Source organism: Marmota marmota, unplaced genomic scaffold, assembly GCF_001458135.2.
Source record: "Marmota marmota marmota unplaced genomic scaffold, marMar, whole genome shotgun sequence".
In the NCBI taxonomy this organism is placed as follows: Eukaryota; Metazoa; Chordata; class Mammalia; order Rodentia; family Sciuridae; genus Marmota; species Marmota marmota.
The window spans coordinates 4,007,820-4,024,260 of NW_026000261.1; the positions used below are offsets into that span (position 1 = coordinate 4,007,820).

Consider the following 16,441-nt stretch of genomic DNA (forward strand, 5'->3'; position numbering starts at 1 on the left):
TTTCTACTGAGCAGAAACAATTAGTCAAAGCAATCTAGATACCCTACCCAAACACTCTTTGGAATGGATGTGTGAAAACCACAGGGTCTGTCTCTTGGCTTTATTCTGATGTAAGTTGAAACCACCTTGGTTTCACTTGGATGGTCTTCCAGAAAAACTTCTTGTATGTGTAAAGAGGAAACAGGGTATCTTTGGACTGGAATAAAGAAAAGCTTAGAGTGTCTCCATATGAAAAAATGAGGAAGTAAGTGACATAGGAGTTAGAGAACACATGACAGATAATGAAATCACTGAAAGATCACAGTGGCTGATATATGATATACTAACCCTAAGGGAATTTTGGAATGGATTCTGTGAGCAAATTCTGGAAGCCATCATCCATGGAGTAGAGACAGTTTATACCAGTTAAACAAATCATACCCTCTCTGAACCTCTATATCTTTGTTGTTTAAAAGAAGACTAGTCATTTCTGGTCATCATGTTTTAGGATTATGAGGAGAATTATGTGAGTTCTGGTATTGTAAATGATTTGAAAATGTAGAAATACAATTATTAAGGAGGATCTGAAATTATTATCATGACTTTTTTGTTAGACTGGGGTTATTTTCAGGGAGAAGTATTTCAGAAGAGACATCAAATCAAAAACAAAAGACTTGATTTTGAGTTGGGCTGAAGTATTGGGATTAGGATGAGAAGGTCAGGGCTAATTGAATGAGCATTTAATCAGTTTCATCTCCATCAGATGTTGGAAGAAAAGCAGATGCCAAATTGACCCTTCTTTTTCTGTCCCATTCTGGTCAAGAAAATTTGAACCCAGAGTGTTAATGACATGTCTAAATTACTTCCCAGACAGCTCTTCAGTCACTATTCCTGAGGCAACTTACACCCAACTTCTATTTAACTACATTTTATTTTTTCAGGATCAGTCTAGCTTCCAGGCAAAGGAATCCACAGTCTGAGAGCTCAGCATCAACTCAGCCTGACTGGTGATTCCATACATTCTGTCCTTGACAATCTATACCAGAAACTGGACTCTTTCATTGCTTTTTGGAAACTAGCCCCTAGCTACCACCACCAGCATTTTATTCCTCACTCTCAGGAGACCATTTTCCCACATATATTTTCAATCCCTCTAAATCTAGATAATCAGCCTACTTGCCCTAACAGCCATCCTGTTGAGGCTTGTCCCTTTCCATTCTGACAGGAAAGTCTGACAGAGCCAAGGAGCTAAAGATAAGTATAAGGGCAAGGACAGGAATAATCATTGAGAAAAGCCAGTGTGCCAAAACTGCACAGGGCCAGGCTTGGCAATTGTACTGCATAGCTGAAGGGCACCAACTAAGGGAGGAGACAGGGCACAAATACCATCTTCCCAGAGCACTCTGTGGCTTGAGGGTAGTTACATGGCATGCTGGCTTGTCTGCCTTCTATTGTTTCATGACATTGTGTATGCACCCAGCCAAATTGATGAATGAAAAAGAGCTCTTGCTAACCACTTTCAAATTTAAACCCGATCAAATAGGATAGAAGTCTTAAAGATGGGTATCAGCTCTGGTGTCTGCTTTTACCTGTTTATTCCTTTCTCTTTTCTCTGCCAACACTATATAGCAAAAGCGGGGGGAGGGGAAGAATATATGAAAGCTTCAGGGTTTGGAAAAGACCTAAGTTTGAATCCTGACTTTGCTTCCTGTAATTGGAGTGTGTGTGTGTGTGTGTGTGTGTGTGTGTGTGTGTGAGAGAGAGAGAGAGAGAGAGAGAGAGAGAGAGAGCACACACCTGACTTACCATAGACACTCAACAAATAATAATTATCCTTTATTTGTTGAAAAGGTTTGAAATGTTTTTGACATACCTTGTTGCAAAGGGGGAAATGAACTGTATAAAGAGAAGAAAGAAATTAGAGGATTTGGACTATATATAAATAAAAGGTGAGAATAGTGAGAGCTGTGGTTCTGAGGTAGAAAATGAAAGACACTAACTAGTCAAAGAGGAAGAAGACGCCCCCCATCCCAAGGCATTTTCAAACCACCAGAGAGCTAAGGATGTTTAATAAAGAAGAATAAAGGAAAATGAAGATCAAACAATGGTGCCATTTCCATTCTCACTCAAAATGAAATGTGACAGCCTTTCTACAATGGGTTTACCAATCCAAGAGCACACAGAATTCATCAGATCCTATTTGCATTATTTCCTGCTGCTTCTTTTAGTTGACATTTATGTGAATCGACTTCAGAATCCATATCAAATGGCACTTTTCCTGATTTTTCCCCATAGAATCCAAATGCAAAAATGTGTATATGAATATATTTTTACCTACGTTCTAAATGAAGGAGCTCTTTTAGCTTGTAAGGAACCTACTTTTGCCTGTGCATGTCTATGTTTTCTCATTTCTCTATGTCCATTTTGGATTTCATTCCATCAGGGAATTCTGGGAAAATATTGGGAAGTGTCTGCATTTTTTCAACAATGCAGTGCATGGCAGTTAAATTATTAAAAACTGATCTCCAAAATGCTTGTTGAATGTTGATGACAAAGTAAGATCCTTTATTTACAGCTAGCTTAAGATTGATTCTCTGGAGGTAGTAACCTGGAGAACATATATATACATTTACACATATGCAGATAATATGGAGAGGCATATATGGAACATGTATTTATATACTGCTTCTAAAGCTAGTGGGTGAAAGAGTTTTAGAATATATTGAGGAAAAAAAACTGGAACTTGTGGAAAAACCTATATGTTAAGATCTGTAGCCAATAGATAGAAACTAACTCACATGCAGACATGCTTGTGACTAACAATTTCTCGTATCTTGGCAAGGCCAATGGGTTCATTCTCAGTTAAGTGTGTAGATTTTAAAAAGACAGTTTTAATACTTGGAATATAATAGTCACCCTTTTGCATTGTGACTGGCAAGTGCTGGGCAACCAGAATCTGCAAAGTATATAGCGACCTTATAGAATAAAGCACCAGAACTTACCCAGGGATGCCCACATCTGTGAGACCTCAGGAGGCTGATACCAGAGCTCTTTTTGGAAACTTCAGGTGTCAGCTCACACAGGTCTCTAAGATTGTTCCTTATCCTGTATGCTAGTGACCAGGTCCTGATGAGAAAGCCCTCAGGCACTGTAAGGGGTCCATTAACTCTTTCATTAATTAACTCCCTCATTTCTTAAAAAGAGCAGCTGACTGCTTCAAGCAGTTGTGACTCTTCAGACTCTTGCCTTTCCTACAGTGCAGCCTTTGCCAGAAAGCCAGATGCTTTGGCAGTCTGGCACCCACATTCTCTGTGCTGCCTGGTACAGGTCATGTTCTTTGGGTGGCTTACATGGTATGTATACATAGCACTCTAAGCTTATCTGGCCTCTAGGTCCCTCTGTATTGCTGAGTCCCTTCTTTCTCTCCCCATTGCCTTGGTTGTCACCATTATCATTATCACCTAAGCAACATCTCTGTTTCTTTTACCCTTAACCCAGCCCACTCCAAACCAGTATTACCATGGCAGCTGAAGTGATAGTTCTAAAATTCAGATCACTTTCAACTTAAAATCTTTTTGTGACTTTTTTCAGAAATCAAACCCAAACTTAATAGGTCACACAAAAGACTCTGAAGGTCTGGCTCTTATCTTCTATCTCCAGCATCATCTCCTTGAACTCCCTGCTGGCATTATAAACTTGAGCCATTATAAGCTACTTGCACTTTGTAAGCACTATATTCTTTCACATTTTCATGATTTTGCCCATTGGTACAAATCTAATGCATAGAATACCCCCTTCAGTCCTCTTGGTGTAGCTGGTTCCCATTTATCTTAAAAAAAAAAAAAACAGCTTTATTGAGGTAAATTCACATAACATATAATTCATTCATTTAAAATGTGCAATTCGATGGGTTTTAGTTCAGCCACAGAGTTGTGCAACAATTACCATGATTTAATGCCAGAATAACTTTGTCTCATCAAAAGAAACCTCCTATGAATTAGCAGCCACTTTCCATTTCCCTCCAACTTCTTTCCCCACTCAGCCCCTAGCAACTGTTAATCTGCTGGCTCTCTGTGTAGATTTGTCTATACCAGATTCTTCTTTAAAGATTTCTCAGGTGTTACATCTCCCTCCCCGCCCTACCCTGGGCTTCAAAAATATCCTATGCATGGCTCTGTCTTCATGGTGTCCTTATCTGCCTCCCCACAGGAAGTTTCTTATTCATCTCTGAAACCCTTTATCTTTATCTTTATCACTTTATAGTACTTTGCCTGAATATCTAGTACTTTGCCTGACTCATGAGCAGTACTCTATAACTATTGGCTAAACAAATGAAGGACAAGGAGGGAAGCCTCTCAAAAACCAGACAGTGGTGGGAGCTTATGTGCTCATTTTCCAACTCATTTTCACTTGGATAAATTCAGCAACCACCACACTGATATATTTCCCATCTCTACCATTGCTATGCATGTTCCAGAACCTAGGGAAACATAACCATAAATAGTGTAGAAGTATAATCTTCAGAAAATATTAATGATAACGCAGTTTAAACTTTATCTGTTGGACTAACAGTGGCATTCTCAGGTCATCTTTCTACTTGCTTAATTTTCTGTTTATTCTTTCTCTCTCTTTCAACACTTTCTCCTTCACTCTCTAAATTTGCTTTTTTTGAAAAAAATTTTTAGTTGTTGATGGACCTTTATTTTATTTGCTTATTTATATGTGGTGCTGGGAATCGAACCCAGTGCCTCACACATATGAGACAAGAGCTCTACCACTGAGCTAAACACCAGCCCCTGCTTTTTTTAAAAACACATTTCAGAATATCTTTGTTTAACAATGTAGGCTCTAAAATTAAAAAAAAAAAACTCACTTCAGTATGAAATGTCTGAACAGGAATCCACTTTGAAAACTGTTTAATTTTTCCATTTCAATGCAACACATTTCTTTTTTCACAATTGGATATTAAAAAACTCATCAGCAAGGGAATATAAAACAATTTCAAAGCAAAATGGAATATAAAGATGTTCAAAACTAAATCAGCATTTTATTGACTAGAGACAAATGGGGATATATGCTGACTCTGGCCACAGTTGTCTACCTTTGTCTCTATGCCTTTCTCCCAGTTCTCATTCTTCTCTTAACCAATATTTTTCAACCCTTCCTCTCCCCTATTCCCAGCTCCTCCCTGCCTCTCTAATTCTCTCCCCTGCCCCATTTTTCTGTTTGGGCTCTTCTTTATGTTTCAATTTCTTTTTCTCCTCCACTTTCCCTTTCATTCTTCTTCTTCCTGATTAGCCTACTTTCTCTTTCTTTCCTTAGGATGATCCTTTTTTTCCACCTAGAATGAGGTAGCAAAGGCGGGAGGAGGTGAGCAGGAAAAGAGAGGGAAACAGATCTACATCGGTATTGTTCCATTCCTACCCCATCATCTGCCACCAAAGTGGATGCACCCTGGTCTGAAGCACTTATATTTCTTGCCTTTTATGTAAGGCACATAACCTCTCTGTGCCTCACTTTTCTCCTCTCTAAAGTTAAAGTAAACTAATACTTGTCCAGACTACCTCCCAGAGATGTTAGGGTCAGACCTGAGAATGAATATGAAAAGGTTTGAAAAGAAACAGGCCCCCGTGATTGGGAAGCACTCAGGGAGGGCGCTGATGGGAAGGGTGGGATGATGTCTGCCTTGCACTGCATAGGGACCTAATTAACTGAGGATTGCAGTTCTTGTCCTTTTCAGGAATGTGTTTCTTTTCACCTTTGTTCTGCTCATCAAATCACTTGGTTGTCTGTGTGCCTTGTTTGAATGTTCTTAGTGTCTTCGGAGGGGTCGGATAACTTGCTCCTTTGTATGCTGTTGATTTTTATCCCTTCCTTTTCTCTTGCCTTGGGCTAGCAAACGGAACCTCCAGCAGCCAGCTCTCTACCCCCAAGTCTAAGCAGTCTCCCATCTCTACGCCTACCAGTCCTGGCAGCCTCCGGAAGCACAAGGTATTATGTCTCTTATACCTTACTAAACTCCTTTGCACTCAGTTTCTTGAATGACAGGGTGGAAGTTTTCTCTTCCATTCTACTTCAATGGCAGATTAAAGCCAGAATTCCCCTTCATCTGGCTCTGCTAGCTTGATGTCCTGAGAATCCCAACAGGGATCAAGTTTCTTGTTACTTTTATTTATTCCTCTGACACCTGCTTTTTTAGATTTCCAGTTACATCTATATCTTTTCCAAAAGGAAGAAGTACAAAGATCCCATGTACCTCCTTCTGAGGTAATTGTGTAACCAAACAATGTCTTGGGGGATGGATTGAACATTTGCCTCCCCAATTCAGAAACATAGTAAATTGATACCCTTTGAGGGCAACACCAGGTACCAGTCAAGGGAAGTAACATAAAGATAGAAGTCAAGAAACACTTGTACCAAGTTACTCCCTTTAGATTTGCTGGACATCTATGAATAGACTCTTGTTTTACTCTGTTCATTGTGTGGCAGATTCTGGTGCAGTGTTTCGAGAAAAGACACTAACATATTGCAGTGGCTTTGGCACCATTTGCACCTCTTTAGCTATCCCAAATAAATATATCATTAAGATAATAGAAGTGTAGGGGCTAGGGGAGTAGTATGGAACCTTCAAGGACCTGGGTTCCATAACCAGAACCACAAATAATAATAGAAGTACGTAAATTTCCTAGCTGTACTTTCCAAGCAGATTGATGCCCAGAAATCTCTCCTGTATAAAATATGCAAGGTGGTCACTGCCTTAAATTTCTTACACCTGAAGAATGTGTACATGGTTTCACCTCTGATGACTACACTGTGAAGCAGGTTCCTCTAAAATTCTCTTGTTTTCTTCTGGTTCACAAGACTTGATGTGAGATTAAGAGAGGAAAAAAAAAAGGCTAACTCCATCACAGAACCATAAATGGTGACAGGCGGTGGAAGACCCCTTAGATGGAGATGAATTTATTTCATTTGATTCTTTCACTAACTTATGAGGTTGCCATTTTACAGATGAGAAAATTGAGACCCAAATGGCTAAGTTACTTACCAGGAAAACATAATTAGCTATGGGACTGGTACTGAGGTCACTACCAGTGTAATGCTAGAGTCAGTTCACACTAGCTTTTGAGAGCTGATTGTGTATATCACTTCCTGTGTTCAGTAACATCATGTTGGTAACTTGAACTTGGCCACAGTGGGAATATTTACACCATGAAAATCAGTTATTTCTTTTCCCCATAGAAAGTCAGTTGTTAAACATTGAACAGCATGCTACTGCCTGACATCCATTTTCATTTTATTTTTTCTACATCAGACTTTTAATTTGTCTATATCAGACAGCTGTTGCCTGTCCTATCATTCCTAATGTCCATTCCATTCCCTTAATTACCCTTTAACTTCTGATATTGATCCTGACCAGGACCTTCTGATTATCCTGCTGAGCTATTTGGTTTCAGAATTTTCTGACCTGTCTCAATAGACATTTACTCAGAGACTGTGAGATGGATGAAAGTTACTTTTACAATTAGCTTTCAGTTATTCTTTGCTGAACACCAAAGCTTGTTAATATTCACATTCCAAGATGGGAGCAGCCTTTACTGTTGATCTGCTGCCCATAATGAACCTCCTACGCTACGCTGCATTTTAGTATCTCTTTGCTTTGTGCCTTTCTGCCCCTGCCTTCCTTCTGGGAAGTGTAATCATTACCTTCCCCAAAGTGCTAGAGGCAGCTTGGGTATTTGTTCTGCACACTTGAGTCGTTCAACTTTTCAACTGACATGTCTGGTTCATTTAGGCTGAAGACCCATCATCCATAAACCCATTGAGGTGAGTGTTGGTATTGTTAAACCGTTTCTCCTGGTTGGGCTTGCAGGAACTTGTGGCTTGCTTGTCTTTTTTTTTTAATATAAGTCTAAAAATGAATTATTAAAGGACTAGAACAAGCTCACAAGTGGCAGCATTACAGGGCCTCACTATTTTCTTCACTGTGGAATTTTCAGTGTATCATTTTATTTTTAAAATTATTCTTCCTTAAGACTGTTTAAAAAAACAAACAAGTAATAAATCATATAATTTTCTAGAACAAGCTGTAAAATAAAATAAACACTTGAATTTTTATATAATGCACTATTTTAAAAACTTGCTATTTTTATATCTTTTCAAACTTACAAAAAGGTTGCAGGACTGGGCTAGTGTTGTGGCTCAGTGGCAGAGTGCTTGCCTAGCATGCATGAGGCACTGGGTTTGATCCTCAGAACCACATAAAAATAAAATAAAGATGTTGTGTCCACCTAAAAACTAAAAAAATAAGTATTAAAAAGTTTCAAGACTAATAAATGCCTCTGTATTTCCTTTGTATAGATTCACCAGCTGTTTTTATTTTCCCAAATTATTGAGGATCCCCTTTGGAGATAAAATCACCTTTTTGTGTGTTCTCTCTCCCTAACCTCACAGACATACCTATATGCATTTTACTATTTTTCTGAATCATTTGAGATTAAGTTGCAAACATCATGCTCCTTTACCCTGAATGCTGAAGTGTGTATTTTTAAAGAACAATAGTATTTTCTTTCATAACCACAATCAGGAAATTTAACACTGACATAATACAGTCTGTATTCAAACTTTGTCAGTTCTCAGTAATGTTCTTTTTCTGGTTCAGCATCTAGGATAGGAAAACACATTGCATTCAATTACACTATCCTTGTGGTCTTCTTTAATTTGGAAAAGTTCCTGAGACTTAATCTTTTGGTACAGTATGTTATAGAAAGGAAGAGAATAGGTCAGTTACTTGGTAGAATGTCCTTCAATTTGGATTTGTCTGCTATTTCCTTGTGATTAGATTCAGATTGTGCATTTGGAGCCAGGCTATCATAAGAATAATGTTGCATCCCCCTCAGTGCATCCTATTGAGGGACAATAAGCCTCACACTTACACCAGTAATGAAGCTTGAAATGATTTTTCTGTGTAAGCTAAAATGTGTCTTGTGACCTTGGCTCAATCCCCCTGGGTCTCAGGTCCCAGCTTCATACCCCTCCTTTCACACAGGTACCTGAGCCTTAGAACTATCAATATCCCAGGGCAGTGGGCCTGAGCATATCTCATCTGAACTTCTATCCAAGTGAACCTGAAAGGTGTGAGTCATGGTGGAGACAGGAAGCAGGTGGCTGAGGCCGTGACTTTCCTCCTGCACAATTGGAAACAAACTTGAAGTCCCAGAATCCCTTTGGTAACTTTTGATGGCTGTGATGGGGGCCCTAAGCTGTAATCAGCCTTTTGGCTTCTCCTCTTAAGCAGCTCATGGAGAATCCTTAATGCAGCTGCAATGGGGTTAGCCAAAGTCCGCATACTCAAATGCTACAATATGGACACAAAGTAAATCTTCGGGTACTTAATGAGAACAACATTTTACATTTCTATAAAGGTTCAGCCTTTTCCATAGTCATTTCTCCTTTTCCCTTGTTATATTCCTGTGGAAAAGATAGGGCAGATAGTATTCTCATTTTGTAGATGAGAACGAAGAGGTGCAGAGATTAAAGACAGCTTCAGTATGATTAAACAAAAAAATTATCGAGGATCCCCTTTAGAGATAGTTCCACCTTCAAGATCTTAAAAAATTAAAAACAGGGAAACTCGTTCAATTAAAAGTTTTCCCAGATTAATAGTTGCACCCATGGCTTTAAACTTGGAGGCATTTTGTCTGCAAAGTATCTAAACATAACATATTATCTGAATATAAAACTAACATTATTTAAATATACATTTTCCTTTATGTTTCCAAAAATTCTTTCTTCTTTCTAGAAGTGGCCAGAGAGATAGCTGGATGAATAAAACAGAGTCCTGACCCCTAAATCACAAGGGCAAATAACTCTAATATGCGTGGCTGTGCATAGTGTAATGGAGACCAAAAAAAGGACTGCAAGAGGACAAAATAGGGTGGGAAAGACATCAGACTGGGGGAGGGTGGGAGATGGGGAAAGCTTTTCAAAGAAGTGACATTTAAGTGGGGCCTTGAAGACTGGGTAAGCTTTTGATGGCTGGTAAAGAGAACAGGCATTTCAGCTTTAAAAAAATTAAAACCCAGCAAGAACAAAGTCACGCCACCATAAAAGTGCAGCATTCATTTGAGAAATAGCAAACTCAAACTAGAAGCCAGTTTTTTCAAAACTCTTCCCTGATTTCCTTTGGACTATAAGCTACTTGGACCAGAGACCATTTTTTTTTATTATTTTTGTTTTCTCTAACGCAAGAGTATCGCCAGCACAGCTGTATTTGTTACAAACATTTTGTTCTGTAGGGCTCCAAGGGACTAAGCAAATGAATTTCAGGTGCAAATTATTTGTATTGTTACGCAATATGTGTGTTTCTGTATTTCTACATATCAATCAACAAAACCAGAATGTTAAGATAATTCTTTTTCCTGAGCATTGTTCTACCCACATAAGAAAACACATTTTGAATGTGAAATAAATTGATGGAGGTACAGAGGTTCAGAAGTTCATGCCTAGCTCTGGTCTTGTGAATTCTCTTCTTAGCCTGTACCTCTAACACATTCTAAGTCACAGCAGCTTCAAGTGGAGTCGCCTCACAATTCTACCCTATGCCTTCACCCATTGTTCCAATACAACTTCACTAAAGTGTCTGTTACTTGAAAATTAAGAGCAGAGATAAACGGTAAAGCGCAGTGAGTTAGTATGATAAGACTCAAAGTGACCTTCATATTTTTAAGAGCACTTTTGTAATGCCTGAGAAATATCCAGGGAGTTTGTTAACTTGGCAGTATCCATCTCATTTCTTGTGATTTAGTGCAACTAAAGAAAAAAAATGTAATTATTATATTTTATAGAATTTTAGCACTAAAAGGAACATTAAAGATCTTATAGTTTATAAGTTCCTCATTTTTCAGATGTAGAAAGCAAAGGCCTGGAAGAGGAAGTTAAATAGCAGAGTTGGGCCTAAAATTTGAGTCCCATGACTCTTAATCGTGTGATTTTTCTATTGCAGCAAAATTTCATTATATGCAAATTTATATTATGAAATTCATCAGTAGCCACAATAGAGTGATAGAAAAAGCTACTACAAAACTCTCTCTTACATTTATACACATCATTACATCCTGAGTATTACTATATTCATTATACAACTATACATGCATATTACTGTGTATGGTTGTGTTCTCAGAAATCACATGAGCAGCATTCTACTGTTAATGTCAGGGATTTTTTAAAGTATATTTAAAAATAACATCTCATTCACACATAATTCACATACTATAAAAACCACCATTTTAAAGTATACAGTTTAGCAGGTTTTAGTATAATAACAAAATTGTTCAACATTTACTGTTTCCTAATTTTAGAACATCTTTATCACTTTTGAAAGAAACCCCATGCCCATTAGTAGTCACAGCTCCTTCCCCTGGCAACCACTGTATCAATGAGTTAGCACATTTAGAACATTTCATATAAATCTCCCTCTGAGAACTGCTTTAACTGCATCCCATAAGTTTTTACATGTTGTAACTTCATTTTTCTTTATCTCAAAGTATTTTCTAATCTTCCTAATTCTTTAATCACTAGTTAGTCAGCAGTGGGTTAATTTCCACATATTTGTGAATTTCTCAGGTGTCTTTCTATTATAACTTTCTAATTTAATTACCATATATTTAAACAATATACTTTTTTATGATTTTGACCCTTTTAAATTTATTGAGACTCATTTTGTGGCTTAGCATATGATCCATCCTGAAGAATGTTCCACGGGCACTTGAGAACAATGTGTATTCTGCTGTCCTCCAGTATTCCATAGATGTTTGTTTGCTTATAGTATTGTTCAAGTACTCTATTTACTTCTTGGTGTTCTGCCTAGTTGTTCTATTCATTATTGAAGGTGGGGGTATTACAATTTTCAGCTAAAATAGTTGAATTGTTAGTATCTGCTTTTGATTCCATCAGGTTTTGCTTCATGTACTTTGGGGCTCTATTGTTAAGGTGCATATACATTTATTACTTTGTTTTCTGGAGTCATTGACCCTTTTTAAAATTTATTTTTAGTTGTATATGGACACAATACCTTTATTTATTTATTTGTATGTGGTGCTGAGGATCAAACCCAGTGCCTCACACCTGCAAGGCAAGCGCTCTACCACTAAGCTACAATCCCAGCCCCTCATTGGCCCTTTTATCATTATAAAAAGTTCTTTGTCTCCAGTAACAATTTTTTTTTGGTCTTAAAGTCAGTTGTTTTCCAATATTAGTGTAATTATTCTAGTTCTCTTTTAATTATTGATTTCATGATAGATATTTTCCCATCATTTTACTTTCAACATATTTATGTCTTTCAATCTAAATTGCTTCCATTAGCATAAGGCTGGATACTATTTTTTTAAGTCCATTCTTCCAATCATTGTGACTGAAATTAAATTTGAGTGTTTAAACTACTAGTGCTTAATGTAATTACTGGTAAAGTAGAAATTACATCTGTTATTTTGCTATTTTCTATATGTCTTCTGTCTTTTTGTTTCTTTATTACTCAATTCTTGCCCTTTTTTGTTGAATATGTATTGTCTAGTATACCATTTAACTCCCGTGTTGATTTTTTTAACTGATTTTATTTTGAGCTATTTTCTCAGTGTTGCCCTAAGGATTATAATTAATATTTTACTACAATCTACTTTAGATTAATAGCAACTTGATTTAAATCATATATAAAATTTTTGCTACAGTGTTCCTGTTTCTTCCCCCTTCCTTTGTGCTGTTATAGACATACAAATTACATCTTTATGCACAATAAGTCCATCAGCACATTTTTATAATTACCACTTCATGTGGTTGTCTTTTGAAATAAGCCAGACACAGAAAGAAAAATATTACATGATCTCACTTATATGTGGAATCTAAAAAGAAAAGAAAAAAATGTCAAATATGCAGAAGTGAAGAATAAAACAGTGTGTTACCAGGGGAACTGCAAGGGAGGGGTGAAAAAATGGGGAGATGTAGGTCAGAAGATACAAAGTAGCAAAATGTAGAATGAACAAATATAGAAACCATATATACAATATATGTAAGAACTATAGTTAATAAAATTGTATTGTATTAGAGAGTAAGTAAATTTCAGCTGCTCTTGTCACACACAAAAAAATGTGAGATCATAGATATTAATTTGTTTCACTATGGTAACCACTTACTATCTATATGTATCCCATAACACCATGCTGTAAACCTCAAATATACAAAGTAAAATTTATTTTAAAAGAAGAGGGGCTGGGGCTATAGCTCAGTGGCAAAGCGCTTGCCTTTCACGTGTGAGGCACTAGGTTTGATCCTCAGCACCACATTAAAAAAATAAAGATATTGTCTCCATATACAACTAAAAATTAAAAAAAAAAGAAGAGGAGGCAGGCATGATGGCACAGGCCTGTAATCCCAGCAGCTCAGGAGGCTGAAGCAGGAGATTGCAGGTTGGAAGCCATCCTCAGCAACTTAGGCTGTAAGCAACCTAGTGAGACCCTATCTCAAAATAAAAAGTAAAAAGGGCTGGAGATGTGCCTCAGTGGTTAAGGACCCTGGGTTCAATTTCTGTTACCAAAAAAATAAAGATAGTCAGGGAAAAAAAAGAAGAGTTAAAAACACAAATTTGTACTGTCTCTAGAACCCGGATCCATTAAGTCTCCTAACCTTCGCTAAGGGGGTCTGTGCATGTGTTGGAGCAGGTTTCAATGCTCTGACAGGTAGGTTACTACTCTACCTTAACTCTTCACTTGTTGCTTACATAGGGCCTCAAGTTCAGCCAAAGGCGAGAGATTAGGGCCTTCTTTAGTCTTTTTTAAGATTACTCTCAGTCCTTGACAAATGCCTCACCTTCTAGAATCCCAGGAATATATGTTAGAGCATTTCAAAGTCCCTTGTGGAGAGTGCTAACCTTTTCCTTGTAAGTTTTTTGTTGTTGTTCTTATTTTTATTTTTTTTTTTTTGGTACTGGGGATTGAACCCAGGGGTGCTTTACTGCTAAGCTACATTCCCAGCCCTTTTTATTTTTTTTATTTTGAGACAAGATCTTGCTAAATTGCTAATGCTGGCTTTGAACTTTCAATCCTCCTGTCTCAGCCTCCCAAACCATTGGGATTATAGGTGTGCACTACCACACCTGGCTCCAGTAAGGTTTATTTTCCCCTACTTTTGCTCCCACGTTAGGCAACTGCAATTTTTTGAGGGGTGGGGGTTGAGTACAAGAGAGTGAACTCAGGGGCACTCGACCACTGAGACACATCCCCAGCCCTATTTTGTCTTTTATTTAGAAACAGGGGGTCTCACTGAGTTGCTTAGCACCTCGCTTTTGCTGAGGCTGGCTTTGAGCTCACGATCCTCCTGCCTCAGCCTCCTGAGCCACTGGGGTTACAGGGGTGTGCCACCGCACCTGACAGGCCATTGCAACTTTTAAACAATTGCATGTGATTAATGCCCCCTGAAAATACTGTTAACAGCAAGTGTGCTCTGTCATGCGAATAAAGAAGAACTCTGTAAGCAGAAGTTTCCAGGGAGCTCCCACACTGGTCAAAGATTTGGCCATTTTCTTTCAATAAACACTTCTCAGATTGTTATAAATATTTGATCCACTTCCAGAGTTTTGAAAAAGTTGTTTTGCCAATGTCATTACACTTATGGAAGAAAAGATTTTCAGTCTTAAGCCATATTTCTGGAAGTCTGCAGCTTAAAGCTACCTTTGATGATGTTCAATTTTCACTTTTCTCAAGTAATTGAGAACTAAATCCTTTAGAGACACAACTCCATCATATATCACTTTGCCTCAAATCAAGTTCACAAGTTTTTGTTGTAGTTTTATTATTCCCTCAGTTTTGTATTTAGTGCCTATTTATTAGTTTTCTAATTAACTTTAAAAATATTTTAGTTGTAATTAGACATAATACCTTTATTTAATTTACTGATTTTTATGTGATGCTGAGGATCAAACCCAGCTCCTTGCACATGCTAGGTGAGCGCTCTACTGCTGACCCACAACCCCAGCCCCTCTAATTAACTTTCATTTGATAGTTTAGAATGGAAGTGCCAAATCCTACCAGGGTCCTGGCTCTGTTTGCATAGATAGCTCACTCATATAAAAATGGTTTTTACATCTTTAAATGATTGTAAAAGAAACAAAACCCTAAGAAGTGTATGTGACTGAGATCATACATGGTCATCAAAGAAAGCCTAAAATATTTACATCTAACCTATTATAGTGAAGATTGCCAAAGCCTGATTTACAGTGAGGGGATGGGGGATGGTAGGTTTAAAAGAAGTGGGTCCATTTGCTACAGTTGCCTTTGTAGTGTTTTTAAAATCATTTAGTGTTCCTTTGAGAGTCCCAGATTATAGTCTCAGTACTGGAAGAAACCTTACAGATTGTCTTCTCCAAAGTCTTACACTAGTGAAGAAACCAACATTCAAAGACATTTCAGTATCATATTGCAAATTAGCCAGGTTTAAAACCTTAGGTTTCTGAATGTGGTTTACTTTTCTTTCCATTCTCAGTAGCCTAAAATTTTTTTCTGCCACATCTTTCTCAATAAAAGTCATTCTTTCTCTGATTCTATCTCCTCTTTTGTGTGTGTGTGTGTGTGTGTGTGTCTGTGTGTGTTTGTGTGTGTCTGTGTGATAATGAGGATAACCCAGGGCCTCATGCATGCTAGGCAAGCACTCTACAACTACTCCCGGCTCTTTTCATTTTTTATTTTGAGACAAAGTTTTACTAAGTTGCTGAGGCTGGCCTCGAACTTGTGATCCTCCTGCCTCAAACTCCTGAGTTACTGGGATTACAAGTATGTACCACTGCACCTGGCTGGCAAAAATCATTATTTTTTATTATTGTTGTTTGCTTGTTTATTTGGTACCAGAGATTGAACCCAGGAGCACTTAACCTGGGTTAAGTGCTGAGCCACATCCCCAGATCCCCAGGCCCTTTTATTTTTTACTGTGAGACAGGATCTCCTTAAATTGTTCAGAGCCTTGCTAAGTTGCTGAGACTGGTATGAACTTGTGATCCTTCTGCCTCAGCCTCCCAAACAGCTAAGATTAGAGGTATGTGCCACTATGCCTTGTAGAAAGCATTCTTGATAGTAGATGAATTTCTCTTTCCCACTGTTCTTTTTCCTTCCTCAGTTCCACTTTTTCCTCTACCTTGAGCAGAAGTTTTTCTCCAATTTTCTTAGACAATTCTCTATTGAAGTTATTTTCTCCCATTTTACCAAATATCCACATTGTTGATTCTAGATTTTCTATTCTCTTTGGTATCTTGCTAATATCAAGCACAAAAATAGTGGTTTTCAAATTTTGCTACTTTTGAAGGTGCAGAGAAAGATGGAGCTGGGTAAAAATCTGCCACCCCACCTTTTCTCATGAATTGGATTTCTAAGTAATATTTCACTTAAATATAGGGGTTAAAAAGAGGAATGAGCATGAGGGAGAG

General features: G+C 37.7%; 1 protein-coding gene across 4 annotated transcripts in view; it reads left to right on the top strand.

Annotated features, from left to right (window-relative positions):
* The window catches only part of Dcx (doublecortin), a 124,738-nt gene that overhangs the window by 98,731 nt on the left and 9,566 nt on the right, over positions 1 to 16,441 (top strand). For all 4 annotated transcript variants that reach the window (XM_015497980.2, XM_015497979.2, XM_048796835.1 and 1 more), the window contains exon 6: positions 5,876 to 5,970. In XM_015497980.2, the coding sequence (XP_015353466.1) occupies positions 5,876 to 5,970 (95 nt within the window). The remainder of the gene's footprint in view (positions 1 to 5,875; positions 5,971 to 16,441) is intronic.